The 20,504-nt window shown below is 50.5% G+C and overlaps 1 protein-coding gene across 1 annotated transcript in view; it reads right to left on the reverse strand.

The window, feature by feature from the left end:
- Positions 1-1,595: 1,595 nt before the first annotated feature.
- The window catches only part of LOC122382508, a 102,337-nt gene continuing 83,428 nt past the window's right edge, over positions 1,596-20,504 (reverse strand). The window contains exons 3-8 of the mRNA XM_043367915.1: positions 19,525-19,833; positions 16,379-16,549; positions 9,982-10,089; positions 3,879-4,085; positions 3,479-3,603; positions 1,596-3,222 (exon numbers count right to left, since the gene is read on the reverse strand). Of these exons, the coding sequence (XP_043223850.1) occupies positions 3,081-3,222; positions 3,479-3,603; positions 3,879-4,085; positions 9,982-10,089; positions 16,379-16,549; positions 19,525-19,833 (1,062 nt within the window). The 3' untranslated portion in view covers positions 1,596-3,080. The remainder of the gene's footprint in view (positions 3,223-3,478; positions 3,604-3,878; positions 4,086-9,981; positions 10,090-16,378; positions 16,550-19,524; positions 19,834-20,504) is intronic.

A 20,504-nucleotide genomic window follows, 5' to 3' on the forward strand; every position in this document is an offset into this window, starting at 1 on the left:
CATCATAGGTGGCAGGTTAGACTGGCAAAAAAGGCCGAAATCAAGGTGTCAAAAGCCCACAAGGCCCATGGCAAACACAAGATGTTGAGAATTGGCCATTTGGGTCATGACATGACCTAAAAAACAAGGTCATATCTCCGAAACACAAAATCACAGAAACTTGAAATTTTCAGTGGACATCAAGAAAGGATAGAGGACCAGCTATACGAAAAATCAGCCTTCTAGCTCTAAAAATGTCGAGTGCAGAGCAGAAAGACTACCTGGGGGGGGGGGGGTGGCAACCCCCCCCCCCATGTGCGGGCGAGGGTTAACCCGCGCACCGGCCGATGCGCAGAGGCCGATGCGGGTTCTTAGAGGCCGACATCGGGTCTTCAAAATCCAGTGCGGGGCCCTCAGAGGCACTTAACCCGCGCACCGACGGGGGGCGGATATCCGCCCCCCTGAGGTTTTTCGCGAATAGCGGGAAAACCGCGGCGCGTAGCGCCGCGAAATTTGGTACGACTATTTTCTCATCAATTTTACACATGATGTCCAAGTTTGAACCTCCTAACTTTTAAGGTCAGGTCACCAGGTCACTTTGAATGACCCAACCTCAAGTCACTTTTTTGCAACTTTGTCACCGTGCCAGAGCTACAGTAGATGTCGGAGGCCTTTGAAAGTCGCAGGATGTTATCAGGTCATTAGTAGCTACAATTTGTTTATCTCGGAATTTTGATATCGGTGATCTAAGGTCAGGTCAATTTCTCGACCTCCCCATTATAAGTCAATGGGGGAAAAATCAACTCCCTGTTTTTACCACTAAAACGGGTCGGAATGGCCCCATATACCATACCTGACTTCATATACGATCAACCTTCACTACCTTGAGGTCTGTTTTGCTGTTGGGCAGCTGTAAGGTCATGTGACGTCATCAAAGGTCACCAAAGGTTTTTTGCCAATAACTCCGTACAGGAACAAGATACAGCCGCGCGGATGGTCTCATTGTGTTCAGCTCGTCAAGACGCATCGAATGATATACATGATGACCTCGAGGTCACGTGACCTGAGGTCAACCTTTGACCTTGACCTTTCGAGGTCAACATACATATTATTCGATGCGGATTGACGAGAGGATCACGATGATGCCCTTAGATTGTTCCTATCTTGACTAGTTCGAAAGTTATTCGAGAAAAACACTCCCCATATATAGCGCCGCCATTTTGACTTTTTTGACCCCTGTGACGTCATCTTTGACCTGACCTGAAAATGACCTGTTTAAAAATTGTAGACCTTGTCCGTGCGTATCCGATGCCGTTTACCGCTTGTCGCTATGTTGCTTCGTTCTCGAGATCTCAGGGGGGGGGGCGGTCATCCGCCCCCCCCCCCCCCGTCGGTGGGAAGTTGGCGCAGACCCCCGTCGGTGCGCGGGTTAAGCAACCACAAATGCAGAAAAACAAAACGTAAGTACTGACATCTTACATCCTGAAGAAAAAAAAACAGTTCATGTTTCAGGTTCTCAGAGTTCGCGATAAATTTTCCAAGCCTAGATATTTCACATTGATATTAAAACAAACAACTAAAAAGGGAATCAGTTCAAGACGTTGTCATTGTCAACATCCTATAGCCTAATGATAGCAATGATGAAAACAACGCTGGATTCAAACATCGACATCTGACATCTGACAAACGACATCCGACATCGAAACTGAGATGGAATCGTTCCATGCATCAATGCAACTGACATGATGACTCAGATAGCAGCACAGCAAGTTGTGCATTTTTAACGATAGGCTCGCTCATTGCATTCACATCTCTGACACTTATCTAAGCCCGTTCCATACGCCAAATATCGACATGTTCGTACTTCGTAAGAACATATAGAATGATTGCACCTAATACAAGCGCATATTTTACCGTTACACACTGGCAGCGGCATCAAAAACATTGGGCCAACAGCAACAAGAACAACCACACATCCGCCGTACCTACATGCATGCCGTGCTGCGTGCATGCGCGCACAGACGCTCGGGACAAACAGCGTTACGTATAGGTACGGGGCGGACCAACTCCGCGGCAACAGCAAATCGCTCGGCGTGCTCCTTAGAATAGCACACTCGGGACGATAAATCAACGCTTCAAGTAGGTACCTTAAACGAAACAGCAACACTCAACAGTTCACGTAAGTAAATGATATACGCTAGTATGTTCGTACGATTGTACATGGATCCGTAGGTACGTGCAATCTGTCACGGGAAAACATCGATATGATTACAGTGTGCATCGATATGTTGATCACAATCGATATTGCACCAATTGTTCCCAATTAGGTACCCAAGATCGTGGATACTGGGGTTCTGTCTACCGTCACCGTTTCAAGCCAACCCAGTCTTATAGCAAATTGAACGTTGGTAAGTCAATTTCGACGTAATTTAAATACACCTTACACTAATAATCATTTTTCTTTGGAAGTTTTCGCGTCTTTGTCTCAGGTAACGGCAACATTCGCAGCCTGCCCTTGATCTCGTCACACCGAGCACACCGTACTCACTTTACCTCGACGCATAGACAATCTAATCCTTGTCACTCATCTGTCCATTCCGTACAGCCGAATATATAATATGTCGCCACGGATGATGACGAAACATTTAGCTTTTCAAGCTCTTGGTCACTGAGCGCAACTTGTCATTGACAAGTCAGGTCACAATCTTATCTTTTCGGACCATCAATAACTCACATACCGAGCTGGGAATAAATGTCGATCAAAACATTTGCAGTCACATTTCCTCTCAGATCTGCAGATTCTCTGGTCAGATTTGCACCTCCTCAGGTCAAATCTCCACCCGTGCTCCAGTGACCGGTCCGATCTGTTCACGGTGACCTCATACTAGGTCAGATATGTTCACGGTGACCTCGTTCCAGGTCAGATCTTTACCTTGCGGAACGCACGCCGTTAGGCCAATCAGATCTGCACCCCGTGCCCCGGTGACCGGTCAGGGCTGCACCTCGCGGACGCCGTGTCAGATCAGATCTGCACCCCGTGCCCCGTTGACCGGTCAGATTTGCACCTCTCGGACGCCGTTGGCGGCGCCCGGCACGTGCCGTCAAGAGCGCACCTCCACCGGCGGACTGAGCTCGACGCGGCGCTGCTCGTGGCACGTGGAGCCCGACTCGCGCGCCACCAGTTGACGCGGCGCCTCACCGGGAGACGAGATGGAGCGGCACGACATCATCGAGCGAGACGAGCTGCCGACAGGCGCGGGAGGGAGTCAGAACAGGGGCGATGTGGGTGGTAGGGGCGTCAGAGCAAGGGTGATATGGGCGTCAGAAACGGAACGAATACATGACATTGAATCCATCCAGCATGCACAGTAAACACAACATGCAGCGCGGGTATTCACACGACATTGGATGAACACCATCATGTCATCTGACTGGCTCATTTAACGAAGCAATTGAGTCACTCATCACCACAGTGCCCCGCCCAGTGGTTGACGCGCACCTGACTTTGGACGGCTCGGCGGTGGACAGAGGTCGAGACAGCGAGGAAGACGAGGCGGTGGACATCTTTCGCGACGACGACGGACGCTTCTTGGCCCGGCGCAGCTCCCCGTCCAGGTCATCCAGCTAGGGGGATAGAATAGATCAGCGTGTATAGTGGTCGGTGGCGGTCGGTGACGAGTGATCGGTCATATAAAAATGACGATCTTTGCTGTCAATACGGCGCTTATGTAGGAGGTATGAAACGGTACGGTGTAGACTGCAGCACTCACCAAATGGGGCTGCAAAAGGTTGATATGAAGACTTACTAACTTGAAACTAAACTGAGTAACTAATTTATATGCACGGTAAAAAATGCCTGAATCTTCCTACGATCTCCATGGCGCCACCTGGACTCTGACCTCGTAGACGACGGTGCTGCCATCTGGTGTTGACCTGCGCCGCTGCAGCTCGGCCAGCAGGTCCCGGAACTCTTCCTTCAGGGCGGTGACGCGCCGGTGGAACTGGTCGGCGGCGCCATCGTCACCCTGCGGCACGTGCTGGCCGGCCGACTCGGCGGCCCGCAGCGCGTGCAGCTGATCCTGCACCAGGTTCAGCTTCTCCTGCAGCTGAGGGAGAGCCGGAGAACGTGCTATGATCAAAATCACTGGTAGTGCGGGTCAGAAATAGGGCATTGTTATTCGGAAAGTGAAGTTTTACAACCACATGCCTACCAACTACCAGGCAACGCATCAGGAAGCATTCCTTTTCTAGGTCAGCCAGTGCTGACAGAATGCGAGCATCGCATTACCGCGGCGCTCCCACAACAATGAAGGATGCATTAGGAGCCGGCGTGTGTTCCCTTTCCTGCGACTCGCACGATGGACCAAGGCGTGGAGGGCCGTTAGGCGGCACGGGCGGACATCGATAGCAGTGCCTCTATCGGTCACTAGGGAAAGCTGGGCTGTAGGCGACGATATACCGGCTGAGTTGTCACACGTTGAATAGGTTAAAGGCCTGGCTACACTATGCGTTTTCTTCGTGCGTTTTTTGCGTGTTCCCGTGTTTTGCGTTATATCGTTCTAGAAAAAAGAACGATATTACGTTTTTGTGATGTTTTTCACCTTAAATTTTAGTTACATAAGAGTTATATTAACTTTTGTATATAACCAAAGTAAAAATTATATTGTTTATATCTTTTTTCCTAGAACGATATTACGCAAAACACGCAAACCTGCAAAAACGCACGCAGAAAACGCATAGTGTAGCCAGGCCTTTATAGCCATCCGTCTTGTGAAAAAGTTGAACTTTTGCCTTTAATATTTCTACAGGCAATTTTAGAAGTGTCTTCACATGGATTACAAAACTGTTTAGATTATTGTATTCACTTCAAGCCTTCCCTATTGTTTTTGATGATGCGGGAACTATTTATAATTAGTGTTTCTAGCTTAGTAAAAGAACATACTGTGCAAACGATGAAAAAAGCATAAATGGAGATTTTAAATGCAATTTTCTCTAACAATTAATGGTAAATTCTTTACATATCAAGGAAAAGGTGCATGCTAACTGATAATTTAAAGTTCTTGGGGCCAGTTGTTTTCTTCTTTTCTTACGTCGCCCCAATGGCCGCGAATACACTTGTGATAACGCCTATCGCGTACCGGTCGCACGCGATATGACCCGGTCGCGCGGTCCCGCGGCGTGTCGTCGTTTTCCCAGACTTGTGACGAAGGGAGCGGCACGCTGCCGGTGCAGCGATCGAGTATCGACACAGCTGCAGGGATTCCGGACACGAGCCGGACAGGGCACGCACGTCACGGTTATACCACAGTCAGAGACCACGGCACAGCCCATTTCGTGACGGGTTTGTGACACTGCCGCAGTGCCGTTCAGCGTCAGTCTCCGTTACAGACAGGTCACCCGACAGAGGGAATCCGTACGGACTCGGGAGCCCAGCCCGCCGGCGTTTGTATGCCTTTCCAATAACGCATTGTCTATGCTGTAGTAATGTGTATATTTGTATGCATCTTAATGTGCGTTTGTAATGCCTATCCGTTCCGGCTCGATAAGTTTTAAGGCCTCATCAACATTATGTTTTTGAATGTCATCCTTACATCCTGGCCGGAGTCGTTTCAGACAAAAAAAAAGGAGTACCCACCCATCAACTTCCTAGACCAATAGCGAGAGCTCATTTCCGGTCCGTCACCTTTCCGCCGATTGTTGCAGTTTATGGAGTTCACACCTCGAGTATAGCGTGATGCATAACACTTTCTCAGAAGCCATCCAATCTGAGATAACCTTTGCGGAGTTTAGATGACTGTCAGAACAGTCACAGCTGACGCACAAGGCACAGTCAAGATGGAGTCATGAGGATGTGTGTGGACATGAACGTGATGATTTTAGAGTCAATGTCGTCAAGTGCTGCGTGCAATGTAAGATGAGCTATCATGAGCTGGCTTGCAAGTGCCGTTACGAGTATTTATCGTCACGATGTTGGCTTGGGAGTTAGCGCGGTCCAATACATGCATGAGAGAGAGAGAGAGAGAGAGAGAGAGAGAGAGAGAGAGAGAGAGAGAGAGAGAGAGAGAGAGAGAGAGAGGGAGAGAGAGAGAGAGAGAGAGATAGAGGGAGAGAGAGAGAGAGAGGGAGAGGGAGAGGGAGAGGGAGAGAGAGAGAGAGAGAGAGAGAGAGAGAGAGAGAGAGAGAGAGGAGAGAGAGAGAGAGAGAGAGAGAGAGAGAGAGAGAGAGAGAGAGAGAGAGAGAGAGAGAGAGAGAGAGAGAGAGAGAGAGAGAGAGATTTGCTCGTCTACGCTACACATGTATTTTTGTACGCTGTTATTCTTAGCGTTAGCAGACAACAGTCGTCGTCAAAATATGTAGTCCGAGACGACGACGAGAGTGAGACGCGATTGAGGAAACGGCCGGCGAAGCGGCAGCCGCTCCGAAGCCCGGCTGCACAGTTTGACAGGCGCTCTATTGTGCGGAAACTATTTTCGTACGTTGAGAGTTGACTCGGTGGATTGATTCCATAAAGTTACCTCCACCCAGGACCTGTTGTTGGAAGTTTCCTGCTGCCCGCGGCGTTCCGACCGAATCCCAATGTAGTTCTGTGAAAAATATACTGTCTTCAACACCTGCAAATGCTGGTTGACAGCGGTCAGCGGTGCCATTGTATTTTCATAAACTTCGCAAAGATGGTGCCATCATCCAGCCGCATCCTCTCCCGAGCTCCAACAGGTGTGACAAGCCAATAATAGGTACCTACCTACCTAATAATAATTAGGGAAGAGCGGGGAGAATGAGACGCAGAGGCTGTGTGACATCTGTAATATCTGGGTCACCGATTAAAAAAGTATAGTTACAAACTTTAAAGTTGACTGGAAAATAATGACCCACTTTTCTTGAGCCTCATCATTACCAGAGATTTTCATCAATTCTCCAATCAATCATAAATTTATCATTTTCCAGCACATCGCCAAATCGTATCAAAATAGCTACAGACATACAGGACGCAGGCATTAGTCGAGTTGCCGCTGAAAGTTGTTGTTGTCCACACAATCAAACGGGACTCACGCTGTGTCTGTGTGCGATAATGTGACTGGTAGGAGCAGCGCTTTAGCGTCCGTCCCCGGGCGTGAACCCGGCTTAGCGGAGTGGCAGAGGCCAATCAGGTCAATGGGGTTGGGCTATGCCGGCGGACCGGCCATAGTCGTCGGCAATCATGTTTAGCACCATCGGCCCACTTTCGGTGGCGATAATTTTACAGCCTCGGCAGCGGCGGCGGTGGTGACTGACGACGGTGTGGGGTTGGTGGTGGTGCGGTGTCAGAGACGGGGCCGGCGTCGGTGTCAGTGATGGTGTTGGTGACAGAGATGGGGCGGGGTCCGTGTGTGTGTGGGGAGAGCGGGGGGGGGGGGCGGCGTCGGGATCGATGCCGCCGAGTGGGTGCCGCGGCCGGTGCCGTTTGGTTTCAACCCGCCCGGCGGCCGGAGCGGACGGTAAATAGAAGCCTCAGCAGCGCTCCTGTGCAGCCGCGCGCCGCCGGCAGCTGCTGTAGGAGACCCGTCCACAGCAGCGGGGGTGGATAGGCCGCCTCGATCCGTGGGGCCGCCGCCAGCCACCGTGTCATCCAATATAGCGCGGCGCAGCGCACACCCGAATCGTAAACACGTTACCGCGAGCCCCGGCCCCCGCCGGCCACGGATTGAGTGCCCGACACTGAGTGACCGCCAAGCTGGTGTAGCTAGACAGACGGGCTTTGAGGGCTCGCGTCCTCCCTGAATACGAAATGTCCTTCTGAGAACGGAAGGTAGTGAACTTTCCGGAAGAAATAATGTTCGCTGCGGTGAACCTCAGAGGAAGGTTTTAGAATATGCGATTCATCTCTGGCAAACGGTCAACTGTGAACTCTATTTCAGATATGTCAGCTATGCGTTAGATCTCGTAACTAATGTGCCGGCTCAGCTGAATGCTATGCGAATTGGACTTCTTGTGTGACGCTGGGCATGTATTCGTAAGGCTTCTGCGCTTTTGATGTTTGGCTTGCCCCATTGCACGACATTATTTTACCATGGTTTGCATTGTTTTTCTTTTTTTTTCAACGAAAACGTGGTCTTCAAAAATAAATCTTCCACACACTGTAATCCAACATTGGACACGTTCAGGCTTCAGCTGCTTAGTACCTACCTATAATCCCAACCAAACAGCAGTCATCGCTGCGACTTCCGTCCTTTCAGCCGGAATTCGTCCCCGCCGTCGCTCCCACGGGTCTGGCTGCATTTTTCAAGCGCAATCACATTAGCCCTATGTGCGTGAACCGGAGCGTGCCTTTTCGCCGTCCGTCCCGCCGCTAGCTCCGGCGGCCGGCGGCGAGTGCCTTTGTTCCGACGGTGATCTGAAAAAACAGCCGTGCCCGGCGGCCGGCGACGCGACGTGTTTGTGAACCGTCCACGACATCCGCGGTACAAAATTATCGATACGGACTCTCCGAATTGACAGAGTTTGCTTTCTGCTCTGAACAGCCGGCTGAAAACGGCCGAGAGACTGCCGGGAATGGCTGGAATGGATCATGTTTCAACTTCCAAAAAGCTGCAATGTTTTGTAAACTGATGCTGCGATGGTCGACGTAAGAAAACTTTGCCCATCCGTCCATGCAGGTCGCAGCTATCTGATTCGATTCAGAGTCAATCATCACTTTCATTCAGTTATGTGCAATGAAAAAGCTATCCCATCCGTTTATCTATTTTGAGATGAGCAATTATCAACCAGAAAACGGAACTCCGAAATAAAATACTGTTGGATCAATGGATGCTGCGATGAGTCAAGGAGACGTATACCAGTTCTGTTACGCCCACCCTGCATCGGTATGCAGTCGCACAGCTAGCACTCCGTGTCGACCGAGTCGCGCGCGTTCCGCATTGCAGGAGTGCTCGCCGGTACAGTCTATGTAACAGGCGTGAGCCGCGCGGTGCAGAAGTGGCCGAGAACGTCGTCCCAATACCGAATATGGAGACATGCACTCAAACAAACAGGCGATGTGTCGTTATCAACACAACCGGTGGTGTTCAACAGGAGGATGTTTCACTTAAAAAATAAGCTCTAAGAAATGTTTGCTGTTTATGTGAGGTCATCTGTACAAGGCCGAAGGCGTATGGAATGTGCATTATGCAAGGAAGTTACTGGTAGGTGCTGGGAAATTCTAAACTAAAAAAGTATGCTTTGGGAATGCATACATACCAAAGCATGCAATCGGCAAGTGAATCGACGAATAATTGCGCGTGTATACATATGTGGTGTTATTTAACAACGTAGTGGTGTTTGTGTAGTGTGGTGTAGTGTAGGTAGTTTAAATAAAATTAGAGTGAATGCAATTAGAGCCTCCTCAGCACTCCGAGAGGCCTCCTAACGAGCCAGCGTAGACAATGCGACACTGTTGATTAAGTTTATGTTTGTGCTGTGACCTGCATAAGGTTTTCTGCTCGCAGAACCTCAGCCTTTAATGACATCTTATTGGACACCTATCGGATAAGTAAGCAAGTTCCAATTTCTCTGCTGACAAAAAAAAAGTTTTGATATTTCTAAAACTAAGCTAGCGACATTGCTTCGATTTTACAAAAGAAAATGATGTATGCAGGTGTTCAATGTCAATAGCGGAGTCATTTCTCTTGATTATAAGCCGGGGCATTGCAGAACGGGACAATTTATTGCACGCAAAGGGAGGCTCGGCAGCGCAGCCTGCCCATGTCAGTGATATTGATGACATGCTACGCTCGAGTGGACAGTTGCTTTGGTTGTTAAAGTGCAGCTATTTAGTGCCACCGGATAGGTAGGTATCAGCTGCAATGGATTTCTGGCATCTCTGGCAGTCGGGTGGAGGGCGACACTCACGACGCTCTCTCACCTCGTCAGTCAGGTGGAGGGCGACACTCACGGCAGTCTCTCAGCTCGTCAGTCAGGTGGAGGGCGGCACTCTCGTCACTCACTCATCTCATCATTCGGGTGGAGGGCGGCGCTCGAGGCACTCACCTCGTCAGTCGGGTGGAGTGCCGCCGGAGTGCCGTCACTCGTCATCAGGGGCCGCTTTATTTCCCTGTTGTGACGCCGGTGCTTCAGCAGGTTATACAGAATTTTCAGCTGAAATAAAACATAGAAATAAGCTGAAACACGAGATATAGGGCATCATCAGTTAATGCACACAACTCACATATGAGGAAGGACGCTGAATAAATGCACTCAAATACATACATTAGTACATTGCCGCAAGCCATAATGTTATATGCCGCAGTCCGGGCGCCCTAAGCCCCCAACTCAGCATCATCAAACATATAGTAAATATGCAATATAATCTCTTGATATCACTGCCTACTGATGTTCACTGAGGTGCGGTGTTCCCGTCCGCACCTCAGCTCGCCGTCATACCATCTGCATGTATACGCCGTCCCCTTCTCCGGTCATTGACAAACACAATGGGTCGGGCTGTGCCGGCGCCTCCGGGGCTATATAACGCCGTCTGTATAGCGCCGGTATCATTAGACGCGTTTACATAGGGTTTGTTGCAAGCTTATATCTCCGTCTGTGATGTTGCAAAAGATGCCAAAGGTGCTTAACAATTTACAAAATGATCCCCTCTAAATATCTGAAGACCACTGCATCGAAATTGTCGCCAAATTAACGAGCTAGAGCCTCGTCAAGTATGCTATGTAAACCGGGTTATTGCTCGGTGGTTGTGGGTGGGGCGCCTCTGGGGCTGTACCGCGCTAGTATCAAGTAGTAGTAGTAGTTTATTAAAGAGCCATCCACAAGACAAGTGGCTATTATGGCCTTCACGTCAATAAAATCGGATCATAACATGCACGGTAAAATACACACTCACGATGTTACACAACCTAAAATATACATATAGCTCAGGATAAAAAACATCACCTGCACGGCATCATGATTAAAAACGCGTTCATCACGTGTCTCGTCTCGAAAGTAGGTGGGCCTTCAGGGCTCGCCTGAACCGCGGACCTCGCTGGTTCCGCACCGACATGGGCAGATCGTTCATGAGGTGGGGAGAGCGGTATACAAACCGTCGCCGGCCCGCCTCCGAACGGATGGGTGGCACGTGCAGGAGATCGTCCTGTCTGGTGTGCCGGACATGGCCATGATGGTCCCGGTTGAGGCAGACCTGACGGGCGATGCATTCGGGCTGGCTAGAGGAGAGGACTTTGTCAAGGAGGCAGAGGGATTGGTATTGGAAGAGTTGAGACGAGTCGAGCCACCCCAGCCTGTCTCGCACAGCTGACACGCGGTCAAACTTTCGTTTTCCCGCGATCACGCGAGCCGCAAAGTTGAGCGGCTTCTGGATGGTTGCGAGGTTGCCAGCGCTGCCGCTGCCGTAAACAGAGAGGCAATAGCGGATGTGCGAGACGGCCAGGGCGGTGACTATCTCGGGAAGGGTGTCAGGAGGAAGGAAGTGGCGGAGGTGGGATAGTGTTGCGAGGATGCCGCAGCATCTACGCGAGACAGCCCTCACATGCGCGTCCCATGACAGGTGCTGGTCGAAGACCACACCAAGATTTTTGACCTCAGTGCTGGGCGTCAGGCACGTGTCCTGGTATCTGATTTTAATCGTCGGGAGGTTGCGCAAATTTTGTCTAGAACCAAAAGTGATGAGCTCGAATTTGTTTACGTTAACCTTTAAGCCGTTCGCAAGGAAGTAGTTGCCAAGAGAGGAAAGGGTGCTTTCCATGCGCGATGCAAGCGCTGGAAGAGCAGATTTAGGGCCGGAAACCAAGACCTGGGTGTCATCGGCGTACTGGATAACCAGTCCATCGGAGACGTACAAGCTCAGGTGGTTGGCAAACGCGCAGAAGAGGACAGGGCCGAGGCTAGAACCTTGAAAAACGCCCTGGTTGATGGGTAGAGGAGGTGAGATTTTGACGCGGCCATCAGAGGAAGTGAGGCTTACACTCTGCGAATGACCGGAGAGATAATTTTGAAACCAGGATGTGTCGACGCCCAGCAGCTGGAGTTTTTCGAGCAATTTAGCATGACTGATAACATCGAAACACTTGCTAAGGTCAATGAGACAAAGAATGGAGAGAAGGCCAGAATCTGTAGCAGCAAGGATGCTGTCGGTGACGCACGTGAGGGCGGTCTCGGTAGAGTGCTGCGGACGGAAGCCATGTTGGGTTGGGGAGAGGAGATGGTTGGAGGAAAGGTAGTAGTAGAGTTGGCGCTGAACTGCCCGCTCCACTATTTTGGCAAGGACTGGGATGATAGAAATAGGACGGTAGTTGGAAGGATCGGCAGGATCACCGGACTTGTGGATGGGATGGACGAGGGAATGCTTCCAGGATTCCGGGAAGATATTGGAGATGAGGGAGAGGTTGACGATATGGAGGAGGACGTGACTGATGGCGTTGAAGGATAGCTTGATGGTCCGAATGCAAAGTCCGTCAGATCCGCGGGACGGGGAGTTGCTCATGGAGCTGATGATGGCATGTAGGGTGCTGAGCGTGATCGGATGTAGCCGGAAGGCGCAGGCTCCCACCCTGGGCAGTCGCGGGGGAAGTGAGGGGGGCGGACCCTGCGCGGCGAGCTCGGCGGCAACGCGTGGGCCGACATGGACAAAAAATTCGTTCATCTGTTCGGCGGAGATGGTAGGTGGTATCGTGCACGCTGTCTTTTTACTGCCCAAGATGTCAGCCGCGCAGCGCCAGACAGACCCACGTCCCTGCTGAGACACGCGGTGTCCGATATGGCGCCGCTTGTCCGCTCTGAAGGCAGCGCGGGCCAAACGGTTCGCCTCCCGGTACCTATCAGACCCGTGACCCCACAGGCGCAGCGCTCGGGCGCGGTCAGCCAGAAGCTGACGCGTGTCGTCCGAGATGGGGGGAGCGGAGGGGTTGCGCAGCTTCACAGTTCGGACAGGGGCGTGACGCTGAACAATGGGGGCGAAAAGACGAATAAAATGAGACCATGCATCAGAAATGTTTGAGGCTGCAAAGACGCAGGACCAGTCGACAGCTAGTAAATCCGCATCAAAAGACTGCATGTTGAAGCGTTTAAAAGAACGACATTGCACGACGCGTGGCTTGAGACGAAAACGAGGGACACTGATCAGTACACGAGTAAAAAGGTGAGGGCTAAAATGGCAAAAACGAGTTCCCCTTCGAGCTACGATCTCTCGGTTAGTGATGATGACGTCTATGGCAGAGCCGGATGAGAATGTCGGTTCGTTGATGTGGTGAAACATAGAATATTTAGATACAAAGTCGCTGAGAGCTCGCTTCGAGGGTCCAGCCGCAAGCTAATCACAGTTTAAATCTCCGGCAAGCACTACGTCACACTCTGGGCAATGAATCAGAGCATGCTGATACTGCTGCTCTAAAAGAGTGAAGTCGGCATCAAGTGCAGCGACGGTGCGACGAGGCGGGCGGTACAAAGCGGCAATGATTAATCTACGATTTTTATCCCAGGTAAACAGTGACCAGAGCGATTCTAGCTTACAGTTTGGATCGTCAGAGAGAGGGACTTTGATCGGTTTCTGCACATATGAATCACGGAACAGAATGGCGACACCACCGTGACCGAGTGGCGCATATGAGCGGTCAGAACGCTTCAAAGAGTAACCTGGAAAAGTGAGTAAGCGGTTGGGTACAGATGATTTTAGCCACGTCTCCGATAAAACGACAAAATCATAATCAAATCGGGTAAGTTCATGGGTGAGGTCGGCTATTTTGGGTTTCAGTGACTGAATGTTCAGGGCACTTATCTTGACCAGTCCATCACCGGCTCCCGTCCAACTCCTCTGGTGACGTCTGGGGCCACGCTTACGCTCGTAAGAGCGTCTTCCTCGGTGGGCACTGGGCACCGCGCCGCGACCCGGACCGCCGATCCACACACGGCCGGCGGTGGTGGGTGGGGCCGCCGTGATGAATTATTCACCTCGGACAAAGCGCACCGTGCCGACCGCCGCCCCCGGCCTCCAGAGTGGCCCAGTACAGGCGATCCACTATTGCTGTGTACTGCAGTGTATATCGTATGCAGTCTCGAAGGTACGTATAGTATAGACGGCAGATATGCGAGGTGCAGACTAATCAAGAAATCATGGTGGCAAACAAAGAAATATTCGAAATCTCTTGAGCATTCCAAATGAAGTTATCAGTTACAACAAAGTACCACATACAGCAAAACTAGGCAAAATAAAGATGTGTTAGCAGTACAATGGCTGTAATCCATAACCAATACCACGCATAAGCCGTGCACATTACTGGCTGTCCGGTCTGCCTTCTGAGCGGAGCAGTTGATCACCGCTCGGCGACCGGCTCCCTAGCGCCGCCAGCCGACACATCCTGCATAATTGACCGTCTGTTCGGACAGGGTAGCAGAGTTCAGCACGTGCGCTCTTCTTGGGGCTGATCTCAGACAGTGGAGACGGCAGTTCAGGGCCCAGAGACGGACAAAGAGGCGGGCGTGTGACGAGTGACGAAAGAGAGAGAGAGAGAGAGAGAGAGAGAGAGAGAGAGAGAGAGAGAGAGAGAGAGAGAGAGAGAGAGGGAAAGAGAGAGGGAGAGAGAAAGAGAGATGGAGGGAGAGAGAGAGAGAAAGATGGAGAGAGGGAGAGGGAGAGAGAGAAAAAGAGAGGGAGAGATAGATAGAGAGAGAGGGGGAGAGAGAGAGAGGGAGAGAGGGAGAGAGGGAGAGAGAGAGAGAGAGAGAGAGAGAGAGAGAGAGAGAGAGAGAGAGAGAGAGAGAGAGAGAGAGAGAGAGAGAGAGAGAGAGAGAGAGAGAGGAGAGAGAGAGAGTCGATCTGAGTAAATGTCGGAAGTAAAAATGTGTTATGGTAATCCAGCTGCTCGCTTGCTGGCCGCTGTTGAAGATCGGTGAAGTCTCTTGGGCGAGGCGAAATGGTTTTGTCGTGAACTTTCCTATAGAGTTTCTCTATCCAGCATTTCCTATTCGTAATTCCTTGCGAACCTTTAACTATTCTGCCATCCATCAAATGCAGCACGCATGAAAAGACTGCAAATCAAGGAGCAATTAGTCTGGAACGGAAAAGTATCTGGGCATGCGTACTAGAGCACTTCATGGGCCGGATAAATCCGTTATCCACAGATAAATCCGCGGACCGGATAGGATTGGATTCTAAATTTGTTAAAAAAGAACGGATATGGGCGGGCCGGATTTGGGAATTGAAGGTTGAACCCGGATCAAAACGGATCAAAATTTTAACATTCAACATTGAAGTTAAAAATTGATACCTAGTTTACCAATGTGGTGATTTTCATGTGGTTTTAGGTTTATAAGCATGGTTTTTGGAACCATGATGGTCTGTGAGATGTATGGCTGTCTGGTCCCTTAGATTGAATTTGTTAGTCCAGTTTTGGGTGAAACCAGTTATTGGTGAAACGGATTATTACGGATATTTTTTGGAAGTTTGGCTGCAATACGGGCCATGGGTGGGCCGGATTCTGATATTCAAAGAAAGGCGGATAATGGGCGGATCTGGATATGACTTGCCGGATATGGGCCGGGCCGGATCCTAAAAAGCCTATCCGTGAAGTGCTCTAATGCGTACATATACGTGAATACGTGTATCATAAACGTGTGGGGACATCGAATAGTGCGTAATACACGCACTTTCGATCTTTTAACTGTCGAGCTTGTTGCTCGATAAAGTGCCTAAAAAAGATTGTGCTTTAGTCCCCATTTTAAACTGGATTCTGCGGACTTGCAACACAGGCGAAAATAAAAGCCTATGGCTATTTAAAAAAGTGAGTCACAAAGATGAAGAAAAGCAGAGCAATTAATGACAAAAAACACTTGTAATTCAGGCAAACATTGCGGCTGTTCAATCCTAGGGCAACTTTTGACGTGATGTGACCTGATCTGACCTGACCCGACATGACCTTAGCTGACCTGGACCGGCGTGACCTGGTCTGACCTTCAAATGACGTGATCTGACATAATGGCACATGGTTGGACGAATCTTAGGTAGTTGATCCTATCCGCGGCTCTAACGATATCTTTCTTTACCGATATAAAAATCCGCCGCTGAGCTCGTCGCCGCACGTGCCTGGGCGACGAAGCTGAAAAAAAAAACTGAAAAATAACTGCCGACGGGAAATATAAAATCAGTCAGCCTAAGTTATATTGTTCACATCGGCAGCTTTTCGCGTTCTTGGTGAACGTTGCTATGTGATTTTTAGGAATAAAACTAACCGCAACCGGCAATTTTTATCTTGGTAAAACTGGCCTCAGACGTAACGACCAAATGGCCTTCAACTGACCTAATCCAACCCACGCTGACCTAATTGACCACTGACCTTTAACTGACCTGACCAGACCTGACCTGACCTTTGGCTAGCCTAGCTAACGACATCTGACCTGACCGGCGCGGCGACTGACCTGACCTGACCTGACCTCGACTGACCTGCCGGCGCATGTCGAGCAGCACCCGCCTGGCGGGGTTGTCTCCGACCTGTGCCCGGCACGCCACCGACACCTGCAGTGCCTCTCGGTAGCTGATGACGCTTACAGAGGCCCAGGCGGACGGCGGCGGCGTCATCAAAGGGTACAGCGCCGTCACCGAGCTGCCGCCCACCTGCCGGCAGCGGTGAGGGGTCGGGGGAGGTCAGAGGGGTCGGCGAGCGTCAGAGGGGTCGGCGAGCGCTAAGTGAACGGTCAAAGGGTCAGCAAGGTCAGCGAGGAGTCAGAGGGGTCAGAGGGTCAAAGGGGGTCAGAGAGGTCAAAGGGGTCAGCTATGTCAATGAGATGTCAGAGGGGTCAGCTGGCTAGGAGCTTACGCAAGGACGCCTAATATTGTGCAATGCACATTGTAATTTATTGCCAGCTTCTCCGGTACTGCGAGCAATGCCAAATTGGATATTTAATCAAGCTTTGAAATAAAAAGAAATATTGAAATAAAGCAATATGAGCTGCACCAATTATGAGTCATTCACTCAAGTTTCAAAAAAAAAATCATTTTTTTTAACGCCGATTTAAGTACCTAGTCATCAGTATTGACATTCCTCGCTGTAACGCACATAGTTGATCTGCAAGAGTTTCAAATAAAAGGCGACCTTCACGCACTGCTTTTGAAGGGGCGGCCTTGTTAGGCGTATTGGAAAACAATAATTCCCAGTTTCTTCGGTTGTTTGGTCGTGTTTACCAGAGCTCCTGTTCTATTCTTTCCGTTCCAAACCCTCTACTGTATCACGGTGTCTGATCAGATAACCAGCCAGACAATGCTGCTACAATTTGGCATTCCGAAACATTCTCAGCCGGCCTTATTTGAACACGAAATCAACTAGTGATCGGTAGCGCTGGCCTGTTGAAACGGTCGCGACATCGCCTTGAACTGTCTCCGCGGAGGTTTGCAATTGGAAATAAATTGCCTTAATTCGGGTGGCGATGTTTGAACGGCCGCCGATGGGCGTCGCGGAAGTTAATTTCAGCACTCGGGTCAATCTCAGACTTCAGATGGGTGTTCCGGGTAGGGGGATACACGTGACAGCAGAGACGAGCGCGAGCCGGGTCTGGACAGTATAAGAATGTGTGAGCCTAGTGGAATGATAAAGGGAAAGAGAGAGGGAGAGAGAGAGAGAGAGAGAGAGAGAGAGAGAGAGAGAGAGAGAGAGAGAGAGGGAGAGAGAGAGAGAGGGACAGATTCAGAGGAACTGAAGCGTAATTACAAGACGAACTGCTGTAAGATCTACATGCAATAATTAGCTTGTGTAAGCAGACAAATTAGTTGGAATGTCGGAAGCATCATTAGAATATGAGCCACCTTAGGTGAAATTCTTTCTGCGAGGAGCATGTTGCAGTGCACATAGCAGGCAATTACAAATATTGTGCATTGAAAGCTTCTACATTAACGTCTGCATATGTAAATGGCTGCAATGACACCCAGTCTTTGGAATCATAACTCTGAATAGCCTACCAATATTGGTTCACCTCAAGCGCTCCCAAATGATTCGTAAAATATATAGCCCCATGTCTGGTAATAATTTATATGGTAGCCATTCTCCGTACTAGACTATTTGCATTAATGAGTCCGGCTGAGCTCGGGTTAGTGGCAATAGGGCCGACTGGCTTTACTCGTTACCGAGACTATTGGATGAGTTAGTTTAGTTAAAGGTAGTGTGCCACCTTTGAAAGATTTCCCATTTTATTTTTCCTAGGATAAGAAGCTTCTGTTTTTACCTAATATCGCAAAAAAAAAAAAAAATCAAAAATGGGCCTGGAATAGTGCCTTTTTCGCCTAAAAGTTTTTCGGTTTTTAGATATGTATAACAACTGTAGTGGGCTCACCTGCAAACAGGCGTCGGGCAACAATCGCGAATGCGGCGCACTTGTGACAATAAGCAAAGGTCATTATAGTGTTACGACCATACGACGTACGGGAATGAGTTATCAGCTGTCTAATCGTAGACAACACAATGTCGAGCCTTAAACTGTAAGCCCGTATTGGTATTGTTTCTTTTATTTGGCTGTCGAACATTATTTATGGTTTGAAATATGATTTTATGTAAAATAATTGATATGAAAAAGCCGTCTTATAAGTTATGACCCCATTTCACCACACGCAAGTGGCAGAAATGACAATGATCAGCTGACGCATTTTTCTTGGCCGAAGTCAGAGCGCGCGGCCCGACGCACCACGCGTATTTGGAAATTCCGACCTCGACGAGCATCAGAAGCCACCTAACAGGCGTGTTCGAAACCGCAGGAGATGATGATGAACGGGTTTATCGAAACTTGATTGGATGAGCATATCGGTAATAGCGATTTCAGTGTGTGCATTTATTGTTCATAGTGGTGTGAAATGTGGTTGGGGTACGACCGACAACCCGTCGGGGCGAATTTCGCACTGGGGTAGGTACTCAAAATTTGAAGAATTTAAGACGTTTCCATGAGTTTTGAAGGTATGGATAAGTTCTAAAAATCCGGTTCTCCTTATCTGGGCCATTAACTCCATACGGTCCAAGAAAGCTGGCACACTACCTTTAAATACTTTATATAACACTCCGCAGTCGTCTTTTGATTCACCTTTCAGATATAGGTAGGAGTCTGGTTCCAAAGAGAAAGGAAAGTCCTAACCCAAAGCCAGGATTGAACGTGTCTCAGTTGTTAAAATGAGGCTCAACAGCCGAAATGTCAGCCTCCTGAGAGACGGTCACGGTCCCGTCCCGTAGCCGTATGTCGGTCGCGTCCCGTACCCGTATGGCGGTCTCTGTACCGGTCCGTACCCGTATGGCAGTCTCAGTCTCAGTCTCGGGTCCTGTCCCGGACCTGCCTGGCTGCCCCAGTCCCGGTCCCGTCCCGTACCCGTATGACGGTCCGTCCCGTCTCGTACTCTTATGGCGGCCTCTGGTCCGGCCAGGTTGGCAGTCCCGTTCCGTACCCGTATGACGGTCTCTGTACCGGCCTGTACCCGTCTGACGGCCCCGTTCCCGGTTCCGTACCCGTATGGGCTATGGCCGTCCCGGACCCGGCCCCGTTTCGTACCCGTATGGCGGCCTCTGGTCCGGCTAGGTTGTCAGTCCCGGTCCGTACCCGTATGGTCCCGTTCCGTACCCGTATGGCTGCCTCGGGTCCGGCCAGGTTGGCCAGCAGCAGGCCGGCCGGCGCCAGCACGCAGCGCTGGGTGAGGCGCCGCGCGCAGCCGGCCGGCAGCAGGGTGTAGGCCGCGCGCGTCACCAGGCGGCTGACCGCAGTGTCCGCTGACGTCTTCAGGTCGTCGAGGAGCCGGCGCGCGGCCCAGAGGCGCGGCACGGCGCCCTCGGTGCCGCAGGGTAGTCGCAGCCGTGACAGGCAGCTGGTGTTGGAGAGCCGCAGCCGCCAGCAGAGCTCCTCGTGACGCCGCAGGTCCACCGGCATCACCACCTGTCGGGAGGGGGACAGGTGTCAGATACAGGCCCAACAGCTCTTCGCCGAAGACTGGAACCGGAGCCAAGTCAACCGACCGGCATCACCGCCTGTATGCCGAGAGAGAGAGAGAGAGAGAGAGAGAGAGAGAGAGAGAGAGAGAGAGAGAGAGAGAGAGAGAGAGAGAGAGAGAGAGAGAGAGAGAGAGAGAGAGAGAGAGAGAGGGGGGACAGACACTGGACCGAAAACAGGTCCAACGGCATCACCACCTGCATATATGTAAAGGGAGACAGAGGCTGTGGTCGGGCTGGAGGCAAATGACTTCCAGAAAGGTCGGGTTCAAATGGGTCAGAAAAGCAAATGTGAGATGAGGTGAATGCTAAGATCAAACGTGCAGATGACATAGGGTGGACCAATTGTTAAAGAAAACGTTCTGGGTGCATCACATTGAGCTGAGATATGGGCTGATTACATTGTCATTGATGATTTGCCGTATGAAAATGGATATAAAAGTGAGACAGAAAAATATCACCCGAGCCCCGAGGGCATAGCTGTATTGCACAATCAGTGTGTCCCAGCCACCCGCCGAGCCTGGCTGCCGCACAATGCAATCAGAACTTTGGCACGGCTACACTGGGCCTCTTCTGAGTGCACCCGGTGTGATCAGGCGACTGGATAACTGCGGGACC

This window comes from Amphibalanus amphitrite, unplaced genomic scaffold (genome assembly GCF_019059575.1).
Source record: "Amphibalanus amphitrite isolate SeventyFive unplaced genomic scaffold, NRLGWU_Aamphi_draft 000141F_arrow, whole genome shotgun sequence".
NCBI lineage: Eukaryota > Metazoa > Arthropoda > Thecostraca > Balanomorpha > Balanidae > Amphibalanus > Amphibalanus amphitrite.